The sequence below is a fragment of the Lolium perenne genome, chromosome 4 (assembly GCF_019359855.2).
Source record: "Lolium perenne isolate Kyuss_39 chromosome 4, Kyuss_2.0, whole genome shotgun sequence".
Taxonomy (NCBI): Eukaryota; Viridiplantae; Streptophyta; class Magnoliopsida; order Poales; family Poaceae; genus Lolium; species Lolium perenne.
The window spans coordinates 205,210,937-205,224,496 of record NC_067247.2 but is presented as its reverse complement, the minus strand read 5'-3'; the positions used below and the strand labels follow the sequence as shown (position 1 = coordinate 205,224,496).

The following is a 13,560-nucleotide window of genomic DNA, read 5'->3' as shown; positions in this document are numbered from 1 at the left end:
TGAAACCTTGGCCCATTATTTTGCCTGTTGTTTCGAGAGTCGTCTCTATTGTCGCCTCGCTGCTCATTGCTCCTCTGATAATCATCTCTATTGTTTCCTCCGGCGCTTGCTCGAAAGCCAGCCGAAATTTGCCCAGGGGCATCATAACCCGAGTACTGCCGAGGAAATCGTCGCCTATTTTGATAATTTCGACCACTGTCCTCCTCTGGTGACCTATGTCGTTTGTTGTGCACAGCAACTTCTCCATCTGCCCATCTGTTTGCTATCTCTATTAATGCGGATACTGTCTTTGGATTGGTTCTCCCCAAGTCCTCGACAAAATATCCTCGCCTGATTCCTGCGACAAACGCGTCTATTGCTCTCTCGTCAGATATATTTTCTGCCGAGTTTTTAATGATATTCCACCTTTGGATATATATTTCCTCATTGATTCATCTGGCTTTTGTCGACACGCTCTCAGTTCCTCTAGTGATGCAGGTTTTTTTGCAGGTGGACCGGAAATTCTTGACGAACACGTCCTCGAAGCTATCCCAGTTGTCGATGGATCATGGAGGAAGCTTTTTGATCCAAGATCTCGCGGCTCCACTTAAATGTACCTGAATGCTTTGCATAGCTGTTGCTCTGGTTCCTCCTGTGAGCTTCACCGTCTCGAGGTAATCAACTAGCCAATCCTCTGGATCTTGTAGGCCGTCGAATTTTTTGAAGTTATCAGGTAGCTTAAACCCCGAAGGGACTCGAGTTTTTCGGACTCTCCTCGTGAAGCATGGCAAACCGCACATATCCTCGTCGTTTAGTTCTGGGGAATGCCGATGTTCCCTTCTATTTTGCCGTGCTCTGTCCACCCTTGCTTGTGCTGCTGTGTCTCTTGCTCCACTTGTTCCTTCGGGAACTGCTGCTGCTGCCGCAGGTCGTGGACTATTTTGCCTTGCTGTTCCTTCGGGAGGTGTTGATGCAAACGCCGTTCCCATGGCTCCGACTCCTGCCATTGCCATATTATACAATGCCTCCCTTGGATCTCCTGGAGGTGGCCTGGATGCAAGGATAAAGGCCTGTGTCGCCATATACCCAGCTTCTGGTGTCTTGGGGATGATATTCCCTCTCGTGTCTATTGACATAAAAGACATGTCGAGGTTTTGAACCAAGTGCTCTCTTTCTCCTTCAGGTATGTTTTGTAGCCTTGATCTTGCTCTGTTCCGAGCTTCCCTGTGGCTATCTCCCGAAGTTCCAGATTGTCGACTTAACTCCGCTCTTCGCCTGCTTGATGCGGAGGCTGCCTCCCTTCTTCTGTTCAGAGCAGCTGTCTGTTTATCCAATTTCCTTGCAGCTCGTGCGAGCCTATATTGATATGCTTGCAACTCTTCTGGCGTGGTTGTTGTGGCCATTGGTTCTGAGCCATCCATAGCTCTTGCGGCTCTATCCCATGCTGCTTGTGGGAGTTGAACCCTAACACGTGGTGTAGGTCCGACATATTTGCTGCCTAGACCTCGTCGTAAATCAGAGGGATCAACGTATGGATTTCCCAAATCATCGAAAGCCTCAGACGTTTCCTCCTGATCTCGGCTTGGCTCTCCGATGGCATAAATCTGATGATATTTTGTATTCAGATCTCTGCTGGGTTTGGTGACACCATCATAAAGATTGGTGAAGACCTTGCCCACTGTAGTGGATTTGTCGATGAAGTTGAAGCTGTCAACACTGCTTGAGTCATCGCTTATATAGGAGTCCGCGGATGACTCGAAGGACATGTCGCTGAAGATCTTGGTGAGCTTTTCGCTTGCCCTGGTGCTGATGAAGCGTGGCGATGAAGTCTCCTCCGCGCCTGACTCGATTGACGATGTTGAGTTCGAAAAATCGGAATCGACCGCCGATAATCCCGACGAGATCGGAATTTCGAGACGATACGCTCCCTCCTTCTCGACGCGAAAGTGGAATCTTCCGAACGTCATCTCCATAGGCTCCTCCAGATACGCATATGCATCCAAACGGGAGGGCGGGTGAGGAACAAAATCGACAGGACCAGTTGCGATCTGTTTACCTCGATCCAGTGCGTTGCTTGCTGTTGATGAAGTCGACGATCTTGAACGTGCCATCGAGATCAGATCCTTGAAGCCTCTAATTCCCACAGACGGCGCCAATTGACAAGGTATTAACTTGTCAATGCCTACGGGTTGTAGACTAGGGTTTAGTTAGAAGTAGAGGGCAAGTAGATCTCGAAGGTTTCAGCCAAAAAGTACTCGACGATATGAAAACTAGGATTTGTGAGACAATGAATCGACACTTTCTTTGTCCCTCGACTCCCCCTTATATAGGAGGTGGAGCCGAGGGATTCGTGATGTACAAGTTACAGAGTCCGGGAGGGTTTCCAACTCATCCCGCAAGATTACAAATATTATCTCCTAATACAACTCTAGCTTTCCTTAATAACAATTTGGGCTTCCGATTCTTCTTATTCTTCGAGTCGTGGGCCTTCAGTAAACCCCGGGTACTATCTTCGGCAGGCCCATTGGGGATGCCTATGTCAACCGTCTACCGCGCTGCCACCATGAACTCCGGCGACCTCACCTGAGGCGTGGAATAAAACCACCGTGGCCTCCTCTTCGCCTCGTCTTCTTCACGGAGCACGCCTACGCCTGGATCTCGTCAAGAACTGCAACGTCTACCACGGGCATCTACTTCTTCTTCGACTCTGGCGGCTCCCCTCTGCTTCTCTTCCTCCCCGACGAGCCCCAGGGTGAGCACACCTCCACACCTCACCCTTGCACTCCATGCATCACTCTATCATTGCAGAGATCGAGGAAGAAAACGAGAACAAAAACGAAAAACGAAATAAGGTGTTCCTTTTTTCATCTGGTTCACGGTGTTGTTTTCCGACGTTTCCCGCCGGTGATCCTGTCCACCTCCACACGCGTTCTTGGTACCTCTGGATACATGGCAGGACCCTCTTTCTCCTCGACTTGGAATCATCCAAAACGGTCAAGAAACGGCGACGCCATCTTCCTCTGGACAAGAAACAGATCTCGTTTCTCAGATTCAGTTTCGCCGTGTCGCAGTCCTACTTTCCGACGAGCCGCTCCGTCGCCACGCTGGTCCGTCTCCACTCATACCTGCTTCCTTACAATCTTGGCACAACCAGCAAGCTCAACACGTCGAGTTCTCTCAGTTTGGCTTTCCAGATTCCTCGTTCTAGATGCTTTAAAACGCGTGCACAAATCACCTGCAAGTGTCACGTGACAGTTAGCAAGTGTTAAAAATTCAGTTAGCGAGGGGCACAACCTTACCTTGCATATCACCTTTGTTGTATCAAAACTCGAGCAGCATCACACTGGCTACCACCTTGCTCCCTCGCGCGTGCAGCCCTGGTTCGAAACCCCTAGGGCGCGTTAAACCAAATCCTTTTTTGTTGTTTCTGAAAATTTGGAATCTGGATACTTTTCAAAGTATTTAAAACTACATTTCTACAATTCCAAATTCTACAAACTTTATGTCTATTCTCATAAGAAAAGTGAGAGGATTTCAAATCTTGCATTCTCATGCATCATTGGCATCATCTCTGAATTGTCCAAATTAAATATGTAATATGAACAAAAACTATATGTGAGGGTGTTTATCATTTCATGTGAAATATGAGCACCCCACTTAATTTTGACTAGCACCAATCATCTTGCCATGTCATCATGCATCATATTGCGCATTGTACTTACTTGTATTGATTTGTGCCATACTCTTCTTGTATGTGCTATTTGGTTCTTCTCGAGTAGACGCCGACGCAGAGCAGTACGAGTAGGAGTACGACTACCCCAGGAGGATCGTGTCGGTGCTTCTACCTCTGATCTGACAGGCGAGCCCACCCCTTCACCTATTTTTACATTTACATGCTCTTTTGATCTATTGCTATCCCTATGTTGCGATTCTGTTGTGTCACGTGTCCTACTCCACCTGTTACCTATATCTCCGAGATACACTTCCTCGCCCTACCTATTGTTTGTTGATTGCCAGCTTTGCGAGTCGTAGGCGAGTTTAGGGTTTTTGTTGATATCTCGAATTGTACGGGATATCTTGTTGGGATGTTGACACATGTACTACCTTTTCAAAATGATGATGAAAACTTTTGCTACAACTAAAATTGCTAAGGGATAATAATATTGCAGAGGCATCAGTGAGCCCCTTTGCGAAAGCATCGGAACTTTGACTTGCTAATGTCCCCTAGGACCCGAGTTCTTGTTATCTGTTTCTAAGACTGAGCGCGCTAACCACACGTGGGAGGATTTATCGGGACCCCCCATCACCCATTACCTTTTCTCAAGTCTGTTGAAAAGGGGGCCACAACCTTGGTTTTATTTGGTGCACACATATTTATTACTGTTGCCTTCGGGTGTTTACTTCCTGTTGCCTTCGGGTGGTGTATTTCTGTACTGCACTGCATAATTGCTAGACGACTTATCTAGTGCTTGGCCGTTAGTGCCCGCCTAGACACCTACGCAACCTCTGGGTCCGTCTCGGAGTACGGCCGAACTTCATCACGGGTAGCTTAGTTGGGTGGCCCCCCCTAGGCATTCTTGCAGATCTGGGAACGGTCTTGTTGTGAGACTCCACACTTGACTATGCGGGTTTGAGCATGCGTGTATGGTAACATTGGTGCACCCCTGCAGGGTAAATCTTATCGATAAGCCGTGTCCGCGGTTATGGACGACTTGGAGCTGTTTAACTCGATCATAGAACAACTTACACCTAAAGTTGTCGCTAATTACTTGCATAGTAAGTTAGCCCTATTATAATGGAATGGATATAAAATTGTCAACTGTGTGAGTGCCTTGTTAGTACCTCTTGGCTAAGGGGGGTCGCATTGGCTGGGTTGTTGTTTGCAGAGTATAGAACTGCTAGAATATGCGTTCTCTCACCTTCTCTATTAGACGGATGTTGTAGCGTGTCTCTATTGGATAGTGCTTTGCTGCCGCTAAACTCCACATATAGCCGGGCAAAGTTTACACCGCCCACCAGCAAGCATAGCTGGTCTTGTCTCGCAAGTACGTGCCATTTGGTACTTACCCTCGTTTTTCTCCCTCTTTTTCTGGAACACGCTTTTCGACAAACAGGTACGACAGATGATGATCAGTACGCATGAGGCTACTTTGTCGAGTTCACGGATGATGACTTCGTTGCGTAGCAGGATTGTTCCTAAGGCAGCAGCCTGTGGCATGTTGGTTATGGGAACACCGCTTGATTATCTTCAGGACTCTTAGTCCCATTTGGTTCTTGTCTGTACCCAGACTATTTGGCTATCTTATGTATGATGTAATGTTGGGACATGTGTCCTCTGAGTGTCATTTGGATCTTGCTCATTAGAGCGTTTCTATATATATGAACCTTATTTCCATCTTTTGTGTCATACATAGTCATGTTGTGATATTCAAGCTGTATTCTACCCCTCGTATCATGTGCACAGTGTGTGTATGTGTGAAGTGCATAGGAAGGTGAAGCACTCAGGCTTGGAAAGCCTATCGTGAGCCTTTGAGGTGGGTGTTGTGTGCATGGGCGTGTCGAGCTATTCCTTGGCCTACCCATATGCTTGGGAATGTGAGGCGACCTCACGGTCCTTTGTAGTGACCTCATGCACGTAAACCCCTCTTACCTGCGCGCTCTGGGTTTTCCTACTCCTGGGGCTTACAGACTTGGTATCAGAGCAGGACTGCCTTTAGGAGCCCCTTTGCAGCGGACGAAGTTGTGTCTAGAAACTCATATTTTATTATCTACATAGGAAAAATTGTGCGCGAGAGTAGGAATTCTCCTTTTATTTCTTACCCCACCCACCCTCCCTCTAGTAAGGACGTGCAACGGTTTTACTCTATTCTTATCTTGTTTCATCTAGGCTTGGACGTGTTTGTGGGAAACCATAGTGCCATAGGGAAAAGTATTTTGAATTTTTTTTGTACTATGGTTGCTTCATTATCATCCGTTGTCAATCTCCACATATAATCTGCTCCTTTGCCATGTTGGTATTTTCATACTAATGTGTTTTCTCTCTGTTGTTCCGTTGCTATCTCGACCACTTTTTGTTCCGGTGCATATATCAATTTTCCTTCCCCGGAGTTGTTTTCGCCAAGCTCATGCCTTGTTGTTTCCCTTCCAATATGCATAACTAGTGTCAACACGACCCAAGTTATTGACACTTGCTATTGCAAAAACTTCTGTATAGCTGCACTTCATAAACCTCGCAAGGTATCTTTGTGACGTACTGTTGCTGCTATCGTTCTAATCTTTTACATGTTATGGCTACCTCTCGTGTACTTGAATTCTTGTACCTTGAAGATATCTTGTCATATTCATGTTTACTCTGAAGTTCTCGTTAGCACTAATATTGGGTTTTGTTAAATTCGATAAATGTGTTGATCTTGTTGTTCCGGCGCAACCCACCTACGCGCCTAGTCCGAAGGTTTTGTTTCCCGCCCTCCCAACCCTCTTTCTGTTCCACGCAGATCTCAAGTTCAGCAAAAGTTCTGTTTCAGCTATACAAGACAAATGGTTCCTCGCCTTCCTATCAACCCTTTTTTTCAGCTATAGTTCTATTTGATACCGGAGCGTCACATTCTTTCATCTCTTAAAGTTTCGCACATGCAAGAGTTTGTTGTGTTTTCCTTGCCACGAAATCTCTTGGTTCACTCTCCCGGAGGACAAATGATATCTTCGAAGATAAGCCATGGTAACCAAATTCAAATTGGAAACCATATCTTTCTCGCCTCCTTGATACTCCTTCGAAACTCTGGCATTAATGTCATCCTTGGCATGGATTGGTTGAAGGCCAACAAAGTTGTCATTGATTGCGCCAACAATTCAGTTTCTTTTCCTACTTCATCAGGAACCTTGACCTATACACCTTCTCTGACACCTTCCGTTCAGATCTTTGCTTTGAATCCTAGTTCTCTTCCGGAGCTTGAGTCTATACCGGTGGTTTGCGACTTTCCTGACGTCTTTCCTGAAGAACTTCCAGGTATGCCACCTGACAGGGCTGTTGAGTTCGTCATTGAACTAGAGCCTGGAACAGCTCCTATCTCAAAGCGGCCATACAAAATGGGTCCCAATGAGTTGGCTGAACTCAAGAAGCAGCTTGACGAGTTGCAAAAACTTGGTTTCATTCAGCCAAGCACTTCTCCATGGGGATGTCCTACCATCTTCGTGAAGAAAAAGGATAAAACTGATCGATTGGTGGTTGACTACCGTCCTCTCAATGAGAAAACGATCAAGAATACATATCCTCTTCCTCGCATCAATGAGCTCTTTGATCAGCTTGTAGGTGCAACTGTGTTCTCTAAGATGGATTTGAGAAATGGTTATCACCAAATCAAAATCCGCAAAGAGGATGTACCCAAGACAGCCTTCAAAACTCGTTATGGTCTCTACGAATACACCGTCATGTCCTTTGGCCTCACTAATGCTCCTGCCACTTTCTCCCGGTTGATGAACTACATTTTCATGGAGTACCTCGACAAGTTTGTCGTAGTCTATCTCGATGATATCCTTGTCTACTCCAAGTCCAATGAGGAGCATGAAGAGCATCTTCGCCTCATCCTCCTGAAGCTTCGTGAACACCGTCTCTATGCCAAGTTCTCTAAATGTGAATTTTGGCTTCCTCAAGTCATCTATCTTGGCCATGTCATTTCAGGAAAAGGCATTGCTGTCAATCCTGAAACCGTCAAAGCGATCGTTGAATGGCTTCCTCCGAAGAATGTCAAGCAAGTTAGAAGTTTCCTCGGTTTGGCAAGTTACTGCCGCCGCTTCGTTGAGAATTTCTCCAAGATCGCTAAGCCTCTTACCTATCTCCTGAAGAAAGACAAGAAGTTCCTTTGGTCTCCTCAATGCCAAGAAATCTTTGATCTTCTCAAGCAGAAGCTCACTTCCACACCTGTCCTTGTTCTTCCAGATACTTCTAAACCTTTCCAGATAATCTGTGATGCATCTCTTCATGGACTAGGTGCTGTCCTCATGCAAGAACGTCAAGTTGTGGCGTATGCTTCTCGTCAGTTGAAAAAGCATGAACTCAACTATCCCACACATGATCTTGAGCTTGCAGCCGTGTTACATGCTTTAATAACATGGCGCCAATACTTGTTGGGCAACAAATGTGAGATCTTCACCGACCATAAGAGTCTCAAATACATCTTCACACAACCCAACTTGAACCTCCGTCAAACGAGATGGATGGAAACCATCAAGGACTTTGATCTGTCTATCAACTACACTCCAGGCAAAGCTAATGTCATGGCTGACGCCCTTAGTCGCAAGTCCTATTGCAACAATCTCATGATTCAAGAAACTCAACCTGCTCTTTATGAAGAATTTAGGAAATTGAATCTTGAGCTCGTCCCCCAAGGCTACCTTGCAAACTTGGTGATCACGCAAACTCTTGAAGATAAGATCCGAAAAGGACAGTTGCGAGATATTTGTAGCAAGAATATCAAAGAGAATATGCACAAGCCCAAGTACAAGTCTTTCTCTCTTGATGATCAAGGAACTCTCTTCTTCCAAGGTCGTTTTTTTGTTCCAAATGATCCAGACCTGAGAAACCTCATTCTCAAAGAAGCTCACGACACTCCTCTTTCTATCCATCCTGGCAGCACAAAGATGTATCTCGATATCAAGTGTACCTATTGGTGGACTACGATGAAAAGGGATGTCGCTCGCTATGTCTTAGAATGTGATGTATGTCGCCGTGTCAAAGCAGAACATCAGAGACCTGCTGGTGTCCTCCAACCCCTGAAAATTCCTGAGTGGAAATGGGACAAGATTGAGATGGACTTTGTAACTGGTTTTCCAAAGTCTCGAAAAGGCAATGATGCTATCTTCGTGGTGATCGACCGTCTTTCCAAGGTTTCTCACTTCCTTCCTGTCAAAGAAACAATATCTGCTAGTCAGTTAGCCGAGCTCTACACTGCAAAGATTGTTTCTCTTCATGGTGTTCCCTTGGAAATAAGCTCTGATCGCGGAAGTATCTTTACTTCCATGTTTTGGGCAAGCTTTCAGAAAGCTATGGGAACTAATCTGCTCTTCAGCACAGCTTATCATCCGCAAATGAGTGGGCAAGTCGAAAGAGTCAATCAGATTCTCGAGGACATGCTCCGTGCCTGTGTTATCTCATTCGGCATGAAATGGGAAGAATGTCTTCCATTCGCTGAGTTCTCTTACAACAACAGATATCAAGCCAGTTTGGGTATGGCACCCTTCGAAGCTCTCTATGGTCGCAAATGCAGAACACCTCTGAACTGGTCTGAAACCGGTGAAAGGAAAATCTTTGGCCCCGATGTCATCAACGAGGCTGAAGAAAAGGTGCGAATCATTCGTGATAATCTGAAGATAACACAATCTCGGCAGAAAAGCTATTATGATAGCAAGCACCGTGATATGTTATATCATCCTGGTGATCAAGCCTACCTTTGTGTTACTCCTATGAGGGGCACTCATCGCTTCAGTATCAAAGGCAAGCTGGCGCCAAGATACATTGGTCCTTTCAAAGTTCTAGCAAAGCGTGGTGAAGTCGCTTACCTCCTTGAACTCCCTGAGAAGCTCTCCAAAGTGCACGATGTCTTCCACGTGTCACAGCTCAAGAAGTGCTTCAAAGATCCGGGCCGTGCAGTTGATCACGAGTCCATCGACCTCCAAGAAGACCTCTCCTACAAAGAGCATCCCGTTCGGATTCTTGATGAAGCTGAACGTCGTACTCGCAACAACTCTGTCAAGTTCCTCAAGATGCAGTGATGCGGGGTGGCCTTCGGACACCTCCACACCAAGACCAACAAGTCCCCCAAGTGGACCGATGACGCGAGCTCGGGTTAAAGCGCTACACGATGAGGTGAACTCGCTCCTGACCACCCTTGATCTCGGTACCCCTTTGGACGGAAAGCTACCTCATGCCGATGTGCTATGTGTCATTAGGTACAAGGCGCATCAAGACCCCGGAGAGGAGGATACGCCATGGTCAAGGGAAGGAGAGGAGCAGCGGGACATGGAGATGATCACGAAGCGGGACCCGACGTCACTCGAAGCGCTCAAAGGAAGAGAAGAACGCTGGCCGGCCCAGGACCCGGTCGGACCGGCCCCACAACCGGACCATCCGGTCCCAGGCCCGGTCAACCGGGCGCCCAACCGGATTTCCCTGCATCGTACCGGAAGGCAACCGGACGGAAACTTGTGAGGTTTCCGGTTAAAGCCCGGTCGACCGGCCCCAGGACCAGACCACCCGGTCACAGGCCCGGTCTGACCGGCCCCAAACCGGATTTGACGGGAATGACTCACCAAACTGCCTAAGTTATCCACTTGCGTACCTTTTCGCCTTGCTGGCCATGTATGCCTATATAAGTAGCCTGGACCCCTCCTTTTACCCCTTAGACTTGAATTGAGCTTAAACACTACTTTGAGCTTTGTCTCCCTAGGGTTAGCATCCCTTTGTAATCAAGGCATCCTGGTTGTTGATTTGGATATTGTTGAGTGAGATTCTAGTACAAGCTACTCTCTCTCCCTCACCAATCTCTTCTTCTCCAACCCCAATCTCTCACCGGGAATTCTGCCGCGTGCCTCTTCCGGGTGATTCTATTGGCGTGGTCCATCGAGCCACGGGGGTAAGCATCGGGTGTATCGGGTTGGTGTGCGTGCGTGAGTACCGGCGTTCTTCGTGTTCTTCGTGTTCCTCACGTTCTCCCACCTCTTCCCTTGGTTTTCGGGGTCAAATCGCGAGATCGGGCCAAATCCTTGATCTCAGATCACATCATATGGTATCAACAGCTCTTGGTTACCGCGATTTTGACCCTCCACCCACCCGATTTCGTTTCTAGAAAATTTTCCACAAAATCCCCAAAAATAGCCCCAAATTGCCTCTTGACCGATCTGTGATTTGGTTGCGTTTTGAGTGGTTTTGGTTCGTGGATTCGGTGTTGTTGTGCTTGATCTACTATTTCCCCAACTTTTAGCCTCCAATTCCATCGTTTCCCGTCGATTTGCTCTTTTGGTTTTGGTTTGGGGAAGAACAGGAGAGAGAAACCGCGAAACCCGGTTGACCGGCCCCCAGACCGGACCAGCCGGCCCAGCACCCGGCCGACCGGGCGCCAACCGGACCAGCCGGTCCAGAGACCGGTCCAACCGGCCCCCAGACCAGGTGCCACTCCGCGCCCTCCTCCGAGCTCGTTTTCGGCTACCACCACCACCACCACCACCACCACCATCATCGCAGGTATAACTTGCAGTTTTCCCTTGTAACCCTCTTCCTTTTGCGATCTATCCTATCGAGCATTGCTTGTTTAGTGTTGCAAGACATTGCACGCGGCCCCGATTGTGAGGTGTGTGTGTCGTGTGGAGTAAAGCATCCAAGCAAACACTCGTGTGGCAAGATAGCAAAAGCGAGGCTAACGCTAACATAGTGCGTGAAAAAGCTCCAAAAACACAAAAAGAGTGCAAGTCGCACCATACATCCATACATACAAAAGTGTGCAAGTGCCACCATAGATACAAAAGAGTGCAAGTGCCACCGTGTACAAAAGAGTCATAAGCTTTTAAGCAAACGAGAGAAGAGAAGAGAGGCCGCGTGTGAATCTTGTTGTCTCTTCATTTGCAACCAAAGCTTTGACTATCCTTGTGTTAGTGTGACACCGAGCACCTTTACATACACTTTTCCGCTCACTTTTGGCGGTTGCACTAACCCCGCTTATCCCGTGTGTGTGTTCCACAACTTTTCCGTGTTTATAGTGATCTTCACATTGACATTTGGATTCTTGGACCTCACCCACTTTTAACAACATACTCGATCTTGGATTTTGTCTTTTGGCTTTCCACAACACTCACCTAACACCATATTTGCTAGCTTTTGCGTGTGGTTTTGCGTGTGTCCCCGATACACTTGATCTTGTTTTTGGCTTGGTTGATTGCCTCAATACTATCTTACCTTGGTAAGAGTGCGAGGTAGTCTCTTTCCACTAACATACACAACATAGTTCTTGTCTCTCCATCATGGATAGGAACGGAGATGACCCAAGGGATGGAGAAGTCCTTCGCAACACCGAGAGGTTGGCTACTCAACACAACCTATGGACACAACGCCAAGAGTTCAAGGAGAAACTCACACTCTTCGAGACGCGCATCGATGAGCAATACGATGAAGTGGCACACAACTTCTCCGCCGTGAACCAAGACTTGGCTCTCCTTCGTGAAGCTACGGACAACTTGAATGGCCAAATGGCGGCCAATGATGCAAACATGGAGCGGCTCATGGATAGCCTCAAGCGCGCCATCACCAACTTGGGTCGTCGTCGCTGACACCGCTCTACATCATCATCCTCAAGCTCGCCACAAGATTACTACTCTCATGGTGGCATTTCGTCCTCAAGCTCTTCCTCAAGGCATGAAGACCATCATCGCCCTCATCGCCCACATGTTTGTCATGAAGACTCTCGCTCCAACTCTAGGCGAGGAGAAATCCATCGCCATGCTCGTCCACATGAGCGTCCTCCACAAGACCAAGTCCTACAACAAGATCGTCACCAAGCGGATCGCCATGCCCACCATGGGCGTGATGACAAACCCCAAGACCAAGGTCCTCAAGATCAACCTCGGCGAGATCTCCGACGTCACCCTCGCCATGACCAACGTGGAAGAGGAGATCCACCACATGATCAAGATGAAAGGGCCAACAATGAGCATCGTCAACAACCTCGACAAGATCTTCAACAACATCCTCACCGTGAACCAAGTGAAGCTAGTGTCCACCTTCAACGTCAACCCAACGCTATGGTTGGCCGTGGAAGAGCTCCTATCCCACCTCAAACCGCACGAGATGAAGGCATCCGTCCTCGCCGAAGAAACTTGGAGGATGAAGAAAACATGTTTGGAAGGCTCAAGTTCACCATGCCAAAGTTCAAGGGTGAAGAGGATGCCGAGGCCTACCTCTCATGGGCACTCAAGGTTGACAAGATATTTCGCATCCACAACTACTCCGGTGCCAAGAAGGTGGCTATGGCGTCGCTTGAGTTTGAGGATTACGCCAACACTTGGTGGGAGCAAGTCCTCACTCTAAGGGAAGAAAAGGGTGAACCTCCTATTGACACTTGGGAAGAGATGAAGGAAGAGATGCATGCTCGCTTTGTCCCAACACACTACATGACTGACCTCTTCAACAAGCTCCAAAAGTTGAAGCAAGGCACCAAGACCGTTGAGGAGTTCTTCAAGGAGATGGAGCTCACTATGATGCGAGCCAACATCCAAGAATCCGAGAGCCAAACCATTGCTCGTTTTCTTCAATGGCCTCAACTACCCCATCAAGAGGATTGTGGAGTTCCAACCATACTCCAACATGGTTGAGTTGGTCCACCAAGCATCGAAGGCCGAGCGCCAAGTGATTGAGGACATCAAGTACTCCAAGTCCAAGATATACTTCGCCTCCAAGCTCGCTACATCGACTCCTCCACCAAGTGTCAAGCCCGCCGTGTCCTCTACACCACCCAAGCAAACGACTACCCAAAGTCGCATGAAGCAAACGGTGTCCTCCACCGCCTCCTCTAAGGCATCTACGGGACCCTCTAATGT

General features: G+C 47.7%; 1 protein-coding gene across 1 annotated transcript; it reads left to right on the top strand.

Annotated features, from left to right (window-relative positions):
- Positions 1-6,780: 6,780 nt before the first annotated feature.
- LOC139839256 (uncharacterized) lies at positions 6,781-9,747 on the top strand. The gene is made up of 3 exons (XM_071829306.1): positions 6,781-7,324; positions 7,916-8,011; positions 8,822-9,747. The coding sequence occupies exons 1-3, from the start codon at positions 6,781-6,783 to the stop codon at positions 9,745-9,747; spliced, it is 1,566 nt and encodes a 521-aa protein (XP_071685407.1).
- The last annotated feature ends 3,813 nt before the right edge of the window (positions 9,748-13,560 follow it).